The sequence below is a fragment of the Mercenaria mercenaria genome, chromosome 2 (assembly GCF_021730395.1).
Source record: "Mercenaria mercenaria strain notata chromosome 2, MADL_Memer_1, whole genome shotgun sequence".
In the NCBI taxonomy this organism is placed as follows: domain Eukaryota; kingdom Metazoa; phylum Mollusca; class Bivalvia; order Venerida; family Veneridae; genus Mercenaria; species Mercenaria mercenaria.
The window spans coordinates 81,135,631-81,151,262 of NC_069362.1; the positions used below are offsets into that span (position 1 = coordinate 81,135,631).

The 15,632-nt window shown below is 35.1% G+C and overlaps 1 protein-coding gene across 2 annotated transcripts in view; it reads right to left on the minus strand.

The window, feature by feature from the left end:
• Positions 1–4,766: 4,766 nt before the first annotated feature.
• The window catches only part of LOC123564410 (sphingosine-1-phosphate lyase 1-like), a 41,885-nt gene continuing 31,019 nt past the window's right edge, over positions 4,767–15,632 (minus strand). Inside the window, exons 15-17 of one of the 2 annotated variants that reach the window (XR_008369914.1) lie at positions 15,346–15,466; positions 9,728–14,751; positions 4,767–9,677 (exon numbers count right to left, since the gene is read on the minus strand). Coding sequence is in view for 1 of the 2 variants with exons in the window: in XM_053537052.1 (XP_053393027.1) it covers positions 14,614–14,751; positions 15,346–15,466 (259 nt within the window). In the remaining variant the exon portion in view is untranslated. Of the gene's footprint in view, positions 14,752–15,345; positions 15,467–15,632 lie in introns of both variants that reach the window. The other variant, XM_053537052.1, reaches the window with a different exon arrangement.

Genomic DNA, 15,632 nt, shown 5'->3' on the forward strand with positions numbered 1-15,632 from the left:
TCTTTAAGAAGATGTTATCAGAGATCTGGTAAGATGATTTTTTTCAAGGTAAAATAACTGACACATTGCTTCAGAAGCAATGATCTTGGCTTGTTCACAGATGAGAACAACTGTCTGTGTGCTGACTGCATAGTAAACCTATACTCAGAACCCCTTTTTATGTTTGTCTCCCAAAACTGCCGTTGAGCTATCTTATGAAAGAGTAGTTCTTTTTTTATGCCCCCGGCATCTACTGATGCAGAAGGCATATAGTGATTGTCCATCCGTACGAGGTTAACCAAATGGGACCGTATTGTCTAGCATCAATACCCCTAACTAGAATGACTTGATACTAATGCAGATGTAACCTGTGACCAATCCTCATCTTCAGACATCACCTGACCTCAATTTGACCTTGACCTTGAACTTGACCTTGTTTTGGACTTAGGTTGCTTTGTATCGACAAGGCTGCCAACGGGGGCATCAAGTGTTTATTGAACGCAGCTCCTTGTTTCACATTGCCATCAGGAGTGAGGACAAACCTCTGCAACACATTCAATGACTACCTAAGTGAGGACAAACCTCTGTAACACATTCAGTTTCTATCTGAGCGAGGACAAACCTCTGTAACACATTCAAAGACTACCTGAATGAGGACAAACCTCTGTAACACATTCAATGACTACCTGAATAAGGACAAACCTCAGTAACACATTCAGTGACTACCTGAGTGAGGACAAACCTCTGTAACACATTCAGTGACTACCTGAATGAGGACAAACATCTGTAACACATTCAGTTACTACCTCAGTGATGACAAACCTCTGAAACACATTCAATGACTATCTGAATGAGGACAAACCTCTGTAACACATTCAATGACTACCTGAATGAGGAAAAAACTCTGAAACACATTCAATGACTACCTGAATCAGGGTAAACCTCTGTAACACATTCAATGACTACCTGAATGAGGACAAACCTCTGTAACACATTCAGTGACAACCTGAATGAGGACACACCTCTGTAACTCATTCAATGACTACCTGAATGAGGACAAACCTTTGTAACACATTCAATGACTGCCTGAATGAGGACAAACCTTTGTAACACATTCAATGACAACCTGAATGAGGACAAACCCCAGTAACATATTCAGTGACTACCTGAATGAGGACAAACCTTTGTAACACATTCAATGACTACCTGAGTGAGGACAAACCTCTGTAACACATTCAACTACTACCTCAGTGATGGTAAATCTCTGTAACACATTCAATGACTACCTGAATGAGGACAAACCTCTGTAACACATTCAGTTATTACCTCAGTGTTGACAAACCTCTGTAACACATTCAATGACTACCTGAATGAGGACAAACCTCTATAACACATTCAATTACCTCAGTGATGACAAACCTCTGTAACACATTCAATGACAACCTGAATGAGGACAAACCTCTGTAACACATTCAACTACTACCTCAGTGATGGTAAATCTCTGTAACACATTCAATGACTACCTGAATGAGGACAAACCTCTGTAACACATTCAAAGACTACCTGAATGAGGACAAACCTCTGTAACACATTCAAAGACTATCTGAATGAGGACAAACCTCTGTAACACATTCAATGACTACCTGAATGAGGACAAACCTCTGTAACACATTAAATGACAACCTGAATGATGACAAACCTCTGTAACACATTCAATGACTACCTGAATGAGGACAAACCTCTGAAACACATTCAATGACTCCCTGAATGAGGACAAACCTCTGTAGCACATTCAATGACTACCTGAATAAAGACAAACCTCAGCAACACATTCAATGACTACCTGAATGAGGGCAAACCTCTATGACACATTCAATGACTACCTCAGTGATGACAAACCTCTGTAACACATTCAGTGACTACCTGAGTGAGGACAAAACTTTGTAACACATTCAATGACTACCTGAATGAGGAGAAACCTCTGTAAAATATTCAGTTACCTCAGTGATGACAAACCTCTGTAACACATTCAATGACTACCTGAACGAGGACAAACCTCTGAAACACATTCAATGACTACCTGAATGAGGACAAACCTCTGTAACACATTCAATTACCTCAGTGATGACAAACCTCTGTAACACATTCAATGACTACCTGATTGAGGACAAACCTCTGAAACACATTCAATGACTACCTGAGTGAGGACAAACCTCAGTAACACATTCAAAGACTACCTGAATGAGGACAAACCTCTGAAACACATTCAATGACTACCTGAATGAGGACAAACCTCTGTAACACATTCAATGACAACCTGAATGATGACATACCTCCGTAACACATTCAATGACTACCTGAATGATGACAAACCTCCGTAACACATTCAATGACTACCTGAATGAGGACAAACCTCTGTAACACATTCAATGACTACCCGAATGAGGATAACCCTCTGTAACACATTCAATGACAACCTGAATGAGGACAAACCTCTGTAACACATTCAATGACTAGCTGAATGAGGACAAACCTTTGTAACACATTTAGTGACTACCTGAATGAGGACAAACCTTTGTAACGCATTTAGTGACTACCTGAATGAGGACAAACCTTTGTAACACATTGAATGACTACCTAAGTGAGGACAAACCTCTGTATCACATTCAATTACTACCTGAGTGAGGACAAACCTCGGTAACACATTCAATGCCTACCCGAGTGAAGACCAACCTCTGCAACACATTTACCAACTGCTTAAAGAAGCAAGTGCTGAAAGAGAATGTACTACTTTTAAAAATCAAAACAAGAGGGCCGTCATTTAGGGCCACGATGGCCCTAGATTTCTCACCTTAGCTAGCTTGAACAGTTTTGGTAGAGGGTCACACAAATAAACATTGCTATCAAATTATTCTGAAATTAAGCCCGTGATTTCAGTGAAGAATATAATTCAGATTTCAATATAGCCATATAAGGAAACAAAGTACATGTGTAATTTGAAGAAATTTGGTAGAGGGTCACCTAAGGAACACCACTATGGAATTATTTAGAAATTGGTCAAGCAGTTTTTGAGTTTTCCATATAGCCAGACTGGGAAAAAATCCCAGACTCCTGGAGGCCATGTCTTTTTATGAAACGGATCTGGTAGAGGGTTCACTTATGGAACACTGCTCTGAAATTATTTTGAAAGGGGACCAGCAGTTTTACAGTTAGAAGATTTCCATAGTTTTCTATATAGCAATGGAAGGAAAACTAGCCCTGTCCTCTGGTGGCCATGTTTTTAACACTATATGCTCATGGGCAACATGTCGAGCCCGCCAGCTGTCAAAAAGACTAACATTTATGATAATATTTGGCGGGGACAGAACTGACTGAGGAAAACTTTTTGCCAAGTTATTTAAGAACATCTCCATCCATGGCTAAGTTACAGCCAAGACAAGAGAAACAGCATCATTTTGACCTTTGACCTCAAAGAATGACCTTGACCTTTAAGCTACCAAACTGCACGCGACACACCATGTCACTGAGGCAAACATACGTGCCAAGTTATCTAAGAACCTCTTGATCCATGGATAAGTAACAGCACGCACACACATACACCAAAAGGCAATGGTGACAACTATGTCAAGCGCACCACCAGCGGGCTCAACAAAAACGAAATAATTTGAAGGACATTGTTAGAAGTTCACGCAAGGAACATTTCTGTGATATTATTTCTAAATAAAGCCAGAAGTTTATGAGAAGAAGAATTTTATCAGAACGCCCCTGGTGGGCGGAAGGGCGAGGGACATCCACAAACTTTGTTCGGAGCATTTCTTCTTCATGCATGGAGGGATTTTGATGTAACTTGGCACAAATGTTCACCACCATGAGACGGAGTGTCATGCGCAAGAACCAGGCCAAAGGTCAGATACAAGACTGACTTGGTCGGAAGCATTTCTTCTTCGTGCATGGAGGGATTTTTGATGTAACTTGGCACAAATATTCACCACCATGAGACAGAGTGTTATGCGCAGGAACCAGGTCCCTAGATCTAAGGTCAATGTTACCCTCAAAGGTCAAAAGTCAAATTCAAGAATAAATTTGTCCGGAGCATTTCTTCTTTATGCATGGAGGGATTTTGATGCAACTTCGCACATATGTTCATCACCATGCTACGGAGTGTTATGCACAAGAACCAGATCCATAGGTATAAGGTCAAGGTCACATTAAGAGGTCAAAATAATGTCAAGTTCAAGAATGACTGTCCGATGCATTTCTTCTTCATGCATGGAGGGATTTTGATGTTACTTGGCACAAATGTTCACCACCGTAAGGCACCATTGTTTTTAGAATTACTTCCCTTTGTTGTTACTATAAATATCTTATATTGTAACTTTTTTATTACTGGCCATAGGGAAAACTTGAGACCACTTTTCTGTAGTACAACATGCATGTTGCATCCAATTTTTAGGTGTATTTTGACCTATCTCTACCTGGTTAGGAGTTTTGTGTGGACTATTTTTTATGATTAACTGCCCTTTGTTTTTAATATAAATAACTTATATTATAACTTTTTTATAATTGGCCAAAAAAAAAACCCATATGCAAATACAGGTGCTAGTGTAAAGAAATTTGCTACGACTGGTGTTTTGACATTCTGGCATTCTTGTTTTACATAACCAAGATTTTTAGTACTTACAGGATCAAAATGCACTGTGGGATCAGGGTGGACATTCTCACACATTTATATCCATGCTAGGATTAATGGTTATTACATTGCTGAAAATAACAAGTAAACACTTCAATACATCACTACATTTTATTGTGCCAAATTATTATTAAGAATAAATTAGTTTGTCAAAACCGTTCTCTTATCTAACATAAAATATATACTCCACAAAATGCACACAAAATACACACAAACATCTGGGACCCAAATATATTGCATTGAAGTGCCATCATTCAGTAGTTTAAATAAAAAATTGTAAAAATAATATGAGCTGTGCCATGAGAAAACCAACATAGTGGGTTTGCGACCAGCATGGATCCAGACCAGCCTGCGCATCTGTGCAGTCTGGTCAGGCTCCATGCTGTTCGCTTTTAAAGCCTATTGGAATTGGAGAAACTGTTAGCGAACAGCATGGATCCTGACCAGACTGCGCGGATGCGCAGGCTGGTCTGGATCCATGCTGGTCGCAAAGCCACTATGTTGGTTTTCCCATGGCACGGCTCATATCTTTGCTATAAAGATGTACTGCGACATCATTTATTTTGTTAAATTAAAATCTTATTTGTCTTAAACAGCTAGTTTGAGGGGACATGAATTAATAGATATCAAATTTAAATACAATGTAAGTGGGAATTTTATTAGCTCAGAACATAACATAAAAAGTAGTCCCCCAAAAATATTAATGAATTCACAGTATTCTTCCAAAAAAAGATCCATAGAAATAATAGATTTCATTCTGCAGCACTGACGTAGCTATATAATGAAACAACTAGGACATGAAAACCAATGAGAGTCTTGGCCTGCAAGCTGGTTTAAATCCAATTGGGTATAGAATGACCTTGAAATGTAGTGTGAGTACCAGTAAACTGACATCAATGAAGTTCCAACTTTCCATACAGTCTATGAAATATGCCTGTTTTAAATATGGTAAGACTAAGAGTTTAAAGCATGGAGAAAAATATATCTTTGGTTAAGTGTATTATATCAGGCATGGGGTAAAATATACAAGTACAGATCAGTAATTCCTTGTTCATCATCAAAGGTTAATAGAAAATAAATTAAATCTGTAAACATTTGAAAATCTTTAAGGTGCTTCTTCACAGGTCTTAATCAGTTTGGAATGGCAATGCCTCAAAACATGATTATTATACAGATATTTCAGAAATACTGAGTCTAAAAATCCTGAACAGTGTAGGAAAGTGACACTAGTTACAGTTATATACAGGTACAGATGTAAGGGATGGACTACAAAAGACTGGATAATGATTGCCTTAGCCCAATTTTCACTGATTTCTATAGCAACAGTTGCAATACATTGTATTGGTCAATTTAATTCAATTTCTGATATAAAAATAGCTCCAAGACCAAAGTCCATCAAATGCAGTAAAAGTTGTGGCCTACCAAGTGCGAAATAAAGCTGTCTTGGTCTTATACCAAAAACATTCACCTCAGTGTTTATGTATATAAAAAATTAAAAGTCACAATTATTATAAATCATAAAAGATATACATATATCCCTGTCATTTGATCTCACATACTTGCATTGTTTTATATATATTGGCACTCCCCATAATTAAACATTAAAAGCAGCTATTTAACAAACACAGACCAACATAAAATGTAATTTTACTATACTGACAACATACAATGCTCTAGATTCTGGTGCAACAAATTTAAATAGTGTATTTACTAAGACATCTGCCTTTAATTTGGCAAGCTAAACTGCTATATTACATCAATTTATTTCTTGCATACCCAACTGGGATTTCACCGGTGCTGGACAACTCCATCTTACACTCCGGGGTGTAAGATGACTCTCGAGCTGTAAATGATGTATAACGAACTACATCTGCATACCAGATTTGTGTAGTAATAATTATGTTTTACGTAAAATGGGATAAAAATCAAATACCACAATAGTTCCTCTTTGTTCCTTGTAACATATTTCTTGATTAAAAAAATGTCATTTAACGGAAAAAACATAACGTTTCACTGCAGATGATAAAACAAAACCGGAACTATTACGTTGTTTTCGTCTATGTAACGTCATGACATACTTCCTGTTCACGGACATAAAGTTCTCACCATTTGTTAATATGCTACTATAGGAAAAACGTGCAATAAGAAAATCATTAAATTGAATATATTTTTTACTGTTATTGGTTAAATATGGCATGCAAGAAAAAATTCAATCACTAGTGGTAGATACATAGAAATATCTGGCTCTTGGGTAACTGTTTAAGCGGTAACTCAACAGAGCCCCGTTACCGCCAAATCCAGTTACCCTAGAGCCGGATATTCCCATTTACACCTACAGCCAGTGAAAGAATCTTATAATATCAATTAAATTTGAGACAAAATCTGCCTATATACACCTAAGGGAAACATATCCATGATTTCCTAAAAGCTCAAAATTTGGGCTACAGAAGTCAAACATTTTGAACACTTTGAAAATTTCTTCTGAGCAACTGGCAATAGAGTAACAATAGATACTTAATAAATAACTGCATGATTTAAAACAGAACTGGGAAAATCTGAAAATATAAGAATGGTGAATATCTGTACTCGTACATATTTTCAAACCTGACATGTGACTAGGAACAAAATTTTCTGTCATTAAGACTGACAATATGAAAGCTATGTACTCAGTATCTCTAATACTTTTCAATTATAAAGAAATCACTCTTAATTAATTTACATGATAATCAGAAATATAAATGGTAACAAAACCTCTGCCTTATGTTCAACACTATAGAAAAGAAATTGCACAGATAAGATAAACAGTATTAACATATTAGGTATTTGTGGAGAAAACACATTGTAACTTGTCAATGTAAATCTCATAAAAAATGGATTTTAGATACAGTAATATTAAAAACATGTATATCAACCACTTTTCTATCTAACAAGTTCTTGGTTCTGAAGAAACTTGTTCAGACATTTCTGGTTAAAGTGAAATTACCTCAAAAAATATTTTGATTTTACATTGTTAAGTGGCTTTCAGTATAAACTAATCTATTTTTCGTTAGCAGCACCACTGTAAAAGTTCATATTCTGAAACTAAAGGGTGTAAGGAAAGTTTGTTCCAACTGGAAAAGTAATTCAGCATAGCAAAACCATGACATATAAGTAAGACATATATAATTTTCAGTCATATTAAATGTTGATATGTTGGCCTAATTCTGCTTTAGAAACTTGGTTAATTTCAGACTTTCTTACTAGAGAAAAACAATTTATTCTATGTACTAAGGTCAGAAATTTTCAACTCTCGAAAATTAACAAGCACTTCTTCTTTTGTCCACTCTAACACAAACATTATATATCAGATCTTGAATTATTATTTGTACAATACAAATTCAACTATTATAAAATTAAGTTAAAAAATGCCATTTTCTGTAACAAAATTATGAGATAGACCGATTTATGACCGAATGTTGTACATTCATCTCAACTTATCCAACAGCAAAACCCAAAACATGATCATTGGTTGTCTTTCAGTGAATGGTATGTACCTTTCCTGTTGTCCTTTACATCTCAGTAAAATAATACAGCTGTTTGCTTAACTGGAATGAACTTTCTTTACTCCCTTTAGTATACTTGTTACAATGCTTCTGCTTTCTGTATAAAATCTTTTTCCAAATTTAAAGCAATTCAGAACTTCTTCCACTTCTTTTGTCTAAAATTTAGATATCACAAAAAATAGTTGTTTCTAAATGAATATGATGCTTAAAAAGCATGTCAAGATATTTCACAATGATGAACTTCCTGAATTTTTCTTAACCTTTACCCTACTAAATTTCTAAAATGGTCTGGTCCATTATTCAATTTTGGCAATGCCATTTATTATTCGAAGGGTGTTTGCTGAAAATTTACTGACTGAACAGCCAACAGTGCAGACCATGATCAGACCGCATGGATGTGCAGGCTGATCTTGGTCTGCACTGGTCGCAAAGGCAGAAATATTCACCGCCAGCAGGCTAAAGGTTAATTAGCATATTCAGATGTTTATTTATCATAATCAACATAATATAAACACATTCAATTCATTAAAGCAAGTGATTACCAAAATAATTACAAGTTTCACAGAACTCAAAAGGATTTGATAAATATTTCAGTTGTGCTTTATAAATATATATGTTTAAATCATAAAATAGTGTTATATATTTTACCATGGCCAGAACAAAATCATGTCACATACTCTGTAGTTTATGACAATCTCATTTATAACAGGAGACTTACTAACGCTCATACAAAATTTGATGCTTGTGCAAACTAATACAATCACTGAAAGCATAATTGGTTTCTATCGTTATCCTGATCTAGAAAAATTAGAAAAAATAGCATTGAAAATAATTGCTAATGACAATTTGACAAATGATTTAAAATATTCATCAACTTACTTAATAGTACAAAATTGGAAAGATGTATAGAAAAAATTAAAACCAATCTTGAAAAAATCCAGTTTTACTGGTTTCAGACATGATTTTGTTCTGAACAAGGAAAACTTGTATCACACATGTATTAAGCACCTTCTTTGCCATATGATTAATTTAAAATAAATATTTTCTCAAACCCTGCAAACTGTCATGCAAACTTGTACCTTTCATTAAGGTGCCAAGAATTAAGTAATTATTACACTGGATAGATCAGAATACTGACACCACAACAAACACAACAACAGCATGTAGCATTTACATCAATGCTCAACATAACTGCAACAAAATTCAAACAAGAGTAATAAAATATGTATGCCTGCCAGAGGTAAATGGGTATAAAACTTTCATTCTGAAGTATTATGTATCCTTGATCCTTGTCCTATTGACCCCACAATGGCAGGGGTCATCCACTAGCTGCAAACCATCATCCTATGAAGGTTAATAGCCACAAGCCTGAAACATCTACAATTTGAAAGCCATATGCTAAGAGTTCACCAGTTTTTGACTGGAAAGATTACAGTCAAAAGGTTACTGTGACCTTGCCATTTGACCTGTTTACCTAAAAACAACAGGGGTCATCTCTAAGGCCTTGCCATTTGACCTGTTTACCTAAAAACAACAGGGGTCATCTCTAAGGCCTTGCCATTTGACCTGTGTACCTACAAAATGACAGGAGTCATCTACTATCCATAATGTTTGCAGCCAAATGTCCAAGCATTCTCCAGTTATGGATAACAAAGCAACTTTCAGTCTCATGGCCACTGCGACCTGGACCTTAACAGGGTTCATCTGACCATAGGCAATTTTTTTTTAAAGTTTGACCACAATAATCCTTCTCCAATTAGGTATCAGAAACTGATGGTCTACAGATGAATTTACAAGTGGATAGACTGATTAGCAGGAGCAATATAATATACCCCATTCCTTTGAAGCAGAAAAACAAAATATAATCTATGCTTAAACACATCCACAGAAAACAAGCCATTTATAGTACATTATACTTGCTGAAGACAATTAAACTGGCCATTTTATAAATTGCCTATTAAGGTAGTTCTGCACGTTTGGATCGCACTTTTTTCTACAATGTAGAATTTGATTAAACTCTGATTTTTCAAAACTTCAGAATATACATAAAAAGTTAAGCAAATAAAAATGACAGGGTCGTGTGCTTGAATTTTTGCTAGACTGATTTGAAAAATTTGGACCTCATGCAATATTTCACAATGGGAGTCTATGGGAAATCATACCCTTTCATAACATTTTCGCTAATAGAATTTTTTCTACAATGTAGATTTTGATGAAACTTCTCACAGTTGTAAATAAACACATGGTCTATCATTTGATGAAATAAAATGTATAGGTCCGTGTGCTTATTTTTGAGATACCTGACCACGATTAAAGTGAACCGGACATTTCACGCTAATTTTAAGACATTATTTTGAATTATTTAACATGTCATATGTTTTAATATCATATTTTGACTTTAGAAATATAGGAACAGTGTCATTGTAATAAATCTACTCACAGGTTTCGAATTATTCATAAAATAATTTTCATTTCCGTACGCCAAATCCAGGCTTTATTCTATGTTTTCCGGATAAATGACGTAACGCCATCACTTCCGGTTTATCAAACGTGCATAACTACCTTAATAACATTATTGCAATCACTTTTCTGATAGGTCAACCATCTTCACTGTATAACAGAAAATAAGACATTTTACAGTACTGTCATGGAATTTATAAGATTTGTCATTTCATTTGTTATTAAAATTATACTTCTTGCCAATAACAATCATTGCCAGATCTGGTGTAAACATATTTTCAGAAAAAAAGTTACAAAATGGTTTTATTTAAAGAAAAGTAAGAATATCTGAATACAAATCTGATGCCAAAATCATACGTTTTTTTGTTTGTTTTTTTTTTGCTATTTTTACAAGTTTTACAGCCAGACCATACTGAGACTTAATAATTTAACAAGCCACAAACCTTGCATAAAAAACATTGTTATTCTTATAACAAATACACCATGCAATCATTAATATTTCTAGGGGTTATTTTTCAAGGATTTTATGATATCAAATTCAAACTAAAAAAGAAAATTACTACATAACTTTATCTGTAAAATTTGCAATGTACAAATTTAATATCAAAGAAATAACTGAACTTGTATGACTATTCTGGTCGAAAAGCAAAGCCAGAAATATCTTAACCATTACACTGCTAAATTTCTATAATGAACTTGTCCATCTTTCAATTTGGACAGTACCATTAACTGTTAAAAGGGGTGCATAACAAGACATTACTGACTGAATAGTGAACAGTGCAAATCATGATCAGACTGCATGGATGTGCAGGCTGATCATAATCTGCACTGGTCGCAAAGGCAGAATCAATCGTATTCAGCATGGTTAGGGTCAACAGTTAAACAAATGTTATCATACAATCCTGCTGGGCAAAGCATATACAAAAACAGAAACAACAAATAAAATCTGTTTTAAAACTATGTATTATCTGTGAAACACGTGGCAATTTTCACAAAGTAATGTCAGTCTGTCTGTTTACATTTTCAGCCATTCTCCGCAAATTATAAAACAATTTTTTCCTCATACATAAACAAGTGTAAAAAATCTGAGGTATATTATAATGACCAGTGAACATATGCGCAAAACATATCAGAAAAACACGAGAAAAAAAGAGGACAATCAGGTTTTATCTAAAAATATTCTCTTCTTAGTAAGTCAGATGATGTAAAAGTTGGTAAGAACATGTTATATATGAGATAATGACCAAACTTAGTACATAGAAAATAACATAGTCCACTCATTCATAAATAAATAAGAAATAATTACACTATTGTTTGACTAAAATAAACTTTTGCATAAATTAAAACAAGAGGGCCATTATGGCCCTATATCGCTCACCTGTCATTATTGCACTTAAGGACAAGAAGGTCAAAAAATCATAATCAAGATCAATTAAAAGAATCATGAGAAATATAGTTGAAATTTTCCTAAAGGTACAGATATGTCAAAATACACCTATAAATTGGAGGTACCATCAATGTTGTACCACAGGAAAGTGGTCTTGGTTTTTCCCTACGGCCAATAAAAAAAAAGTTACTAAATAAGCTATTTATAGTAACATAAAGAGGCCATAACTCTGGAACCCATTATGGGATCTGGCCAGATCACGAAAGGAACCAAGATCTTATGTTGACACATGTTTTTGTGCAAGTTTGATTAAATTCAAATCATAAATGAAGCTGCTATTGTGCAGACAAGGTCAAAATAGCTAATTCTGGCCCTATCAGGGGCCATAGCTCTGAAACCCATAATGGAATCTCGCCAGTTCAAGAAAGGAAGCAAGATCTTGTGGTGATACAAGTTGTGTGCAAGTTTGGTTAAAATCAAATCATAAATGAAGCTGCTATTGTGCAGACAAGGTCAAAATAGCTAATTTTGGCCCTTTCAGGGGCCATAACTCTGGAAACCATTATGGGATCTGGCCAGTTCAATAAAGGAACTGAGATCTTATGGTGACACGTTGTGTGCAAGTTTGATTAAATTCAAATCATAAATAAATCTGCTATTGTGCAGACAAGGTCAAAATAGCTAATTCTGGCCCTTTCAGGGGCCATAACTCTGGAACCCATAACGGAATCTCGCCAGTTCAAGAAAGGAACCGAGATCTTATGGTGATACAAGTTGTGTGCAAGTTTGGTAAAAATCAAATCATAAATAAATCTGCTATTGTGCAGACAAGGTCAAAATAGCTAATTTTGGCCCTTTCAGAGGCCGTAACTCTGGAACCGATAATGGGATCTCGCCAGTTCAGAAAAGGAACCAAGATCTTATGGTGATACAAGTTGTATGCAAGTTTAGTTAAAATAAAATCATAAATGAAACCACTACGGTGCAGACAAGAAATTGTGGACGGACAACGGACGAAGGGCGATCACAAAAGCTCACCCTGTCACAATGTGACAGGTCAGCTAAAAATAAAACAAGAAAACAAGACAGCAAAAACATTCCCTGTTCAATGATGATGAAGCCATAAACATTTCCAGTAAAATAAGAGAAATAACTGTAGTTCAAAGAAACTTGCATTGAAATGCAGCAATATTTCCAGAAGGTGGAATATGCCAAAATATTACACTTTGTATAAATGCAACAAATTACACAGTAACAAAATAAGATAAGCAATGTGAATATACATATAACAACATAAAACTTAAATACAAGACAGTTTCAACTTGTATAACATCACCATCAAAATGACAGTTTCATTTTTATTAAATCTGATTATCTGGGAGATTTGTACATTATAAAATTACTTTGACTTACATGCCTATATAATTGTAAATAAATATAAACTGGCCATTTCTCCTCAATGTTTCACTTAACATATGTGCAAGACTCTGAACATAAAATGCAAAAGGTATTTATGTTGCATTACTCACTGGCATTTTGTTCAAAAAGGTATGTGTTGGTACATCTATCATTTGTAGAAAATTTAATCTTTTTCGGCATTTCAAAATGGCTGATTAAAATCTCAGGTGAGATTTGACTACAAGGCAATAATAAATTCATTAACACATTGTAGATTTCTGCCTGCCCTGACCATAGTGAAGTTGCCACTGTCTTGTGTTCAAGCCTCTAATGGTCCATGGATACAATCACAGACTAATATCATTCTAGATCACATGATCTATTCAATTCTGCCCCAATACTGCAAACAGCTACAGCTTACACTTCACATACCAGCTGGTACCAGTTTGCAGTGCAGAGACAAGTCCACTAGCTGGTACCCATTTGTAGTGTAGAAACAAGTCCATCACCTGGTACCAGTTTGCAGTGTACAAACCAAGTTCTATTCTTAATGCATAAACATTCATAATATCATAACATGGCATTTTATTTATGGAAGAATTAGACATTAACAATATCAAATCTGAATCTCTTATAGCCCTACAACTGACAATGTCCTTGTTCTTGGTCTTAAAGCTCTTATATCACATTGTAATGAATGTGGATTATCTAAAATGGATTAAAAAAACATCAACAATTTGTGTAACAACATTCTTAGTACACTTAAACCAATATTATACTTATTATCAACCTGTAAAAAATTTGTTCACTAGCATCATACATATTTTCTGTATGAGGCCAATTTTATATAAATAAAAACCTAAAACACAGATCTCTCTTGCAAGGTATAGCCTGTCTGAACTTACAGATCTACAAGGACTATTCATTAAAAAAAAATCATAACAAGGAAATAATTGTGCTTATTAAGCAATGTTTACAAAAGCAGTTTGTATATGCAAGCATTACAATATCTATTTTTTGAACACTGAGATCTTGATTCAACTCACTGATTATCAAAATTTCATTCAACAGTTCCATGAACCTTTATCATAAATTTCATATTTTCATTAAGTTCACAGCACCTAAGATAAGATAGACTGCAATAAGTGGTCCTGTAGTTAGTGTTTTCCATTCACCTTCCCGTTCTTCTCGGGTTCTGGGTCCTTGGTACTGTAGCATGCATCAAGAAACAGACCAGCAATCTCAGACACCATTGAGCGATCCGGGATAGATTGCGCCATGCCATAGATAGCACCCTGTAACAGAAATACTCAATGTTTTACTTCATTTCTACATTTGACTGCTTTGGAACTTTATTCTATGTAATAAAATTTCTGTCATAATAATAAACTTTGAAAAGGGAGATAACACTGTTGTTTGCTATCTGCAGCAAGCAGATCATTTTCCACATTACTAAAAATACAACACTGACTGAATTACGTTGAAAACAGACAACAGATATTCTGCCATGTCTTATTACTTTAAGATAATTTTAAAATTTGATTCACATTTACTTTTCTTCTTAAATATTCCTAACATCTAAACAATCTTTTAAATCATCCTAGTGAATAATGAGGTGGTATTCAACTGTACACAGGTCTTAAATTTATCTTTGTTTTAAGTTGGGGTTCCAGTCACTCTGGCACAATTTCAGGTCATATTGTGACCATTCTGGCTTTCAGTTGTGGAGAAAGACCCCAGGTGCCTCTCAAGGCATTATTACAGCCTATATAGCAAAGGACTGGAAGTAAGTGACCTTAACCACTCTGGCATGGGAGCCCCATTAATCATAAGAGAAAGTCAAAATATCAAATTATTGTATCAAATGTCCAGTCTTGTTTCTGACTTACAATTCCACCACATTTCGCCTTGGGATCTTTCATTATCTCCGCTACAGCTTTCTTTACTTCTTTGATAAAATTATCTGCCACTCCTGGGTGGGTGTGAATCAGTGTACAACAAAGATGAATACTGAAATATTTACATAAACAGATAAAATATTAGCAATTTTTACACAGTTTTCAGTGAATTATTGAAATATTAGCTGTTAAATATGTCTCATGCCTCTCTGGGCGTAATTTCAAGCATGGAGCAGCACCCGGGTAAAACCAACACCCATGTAAGTCAGCTGAGTACC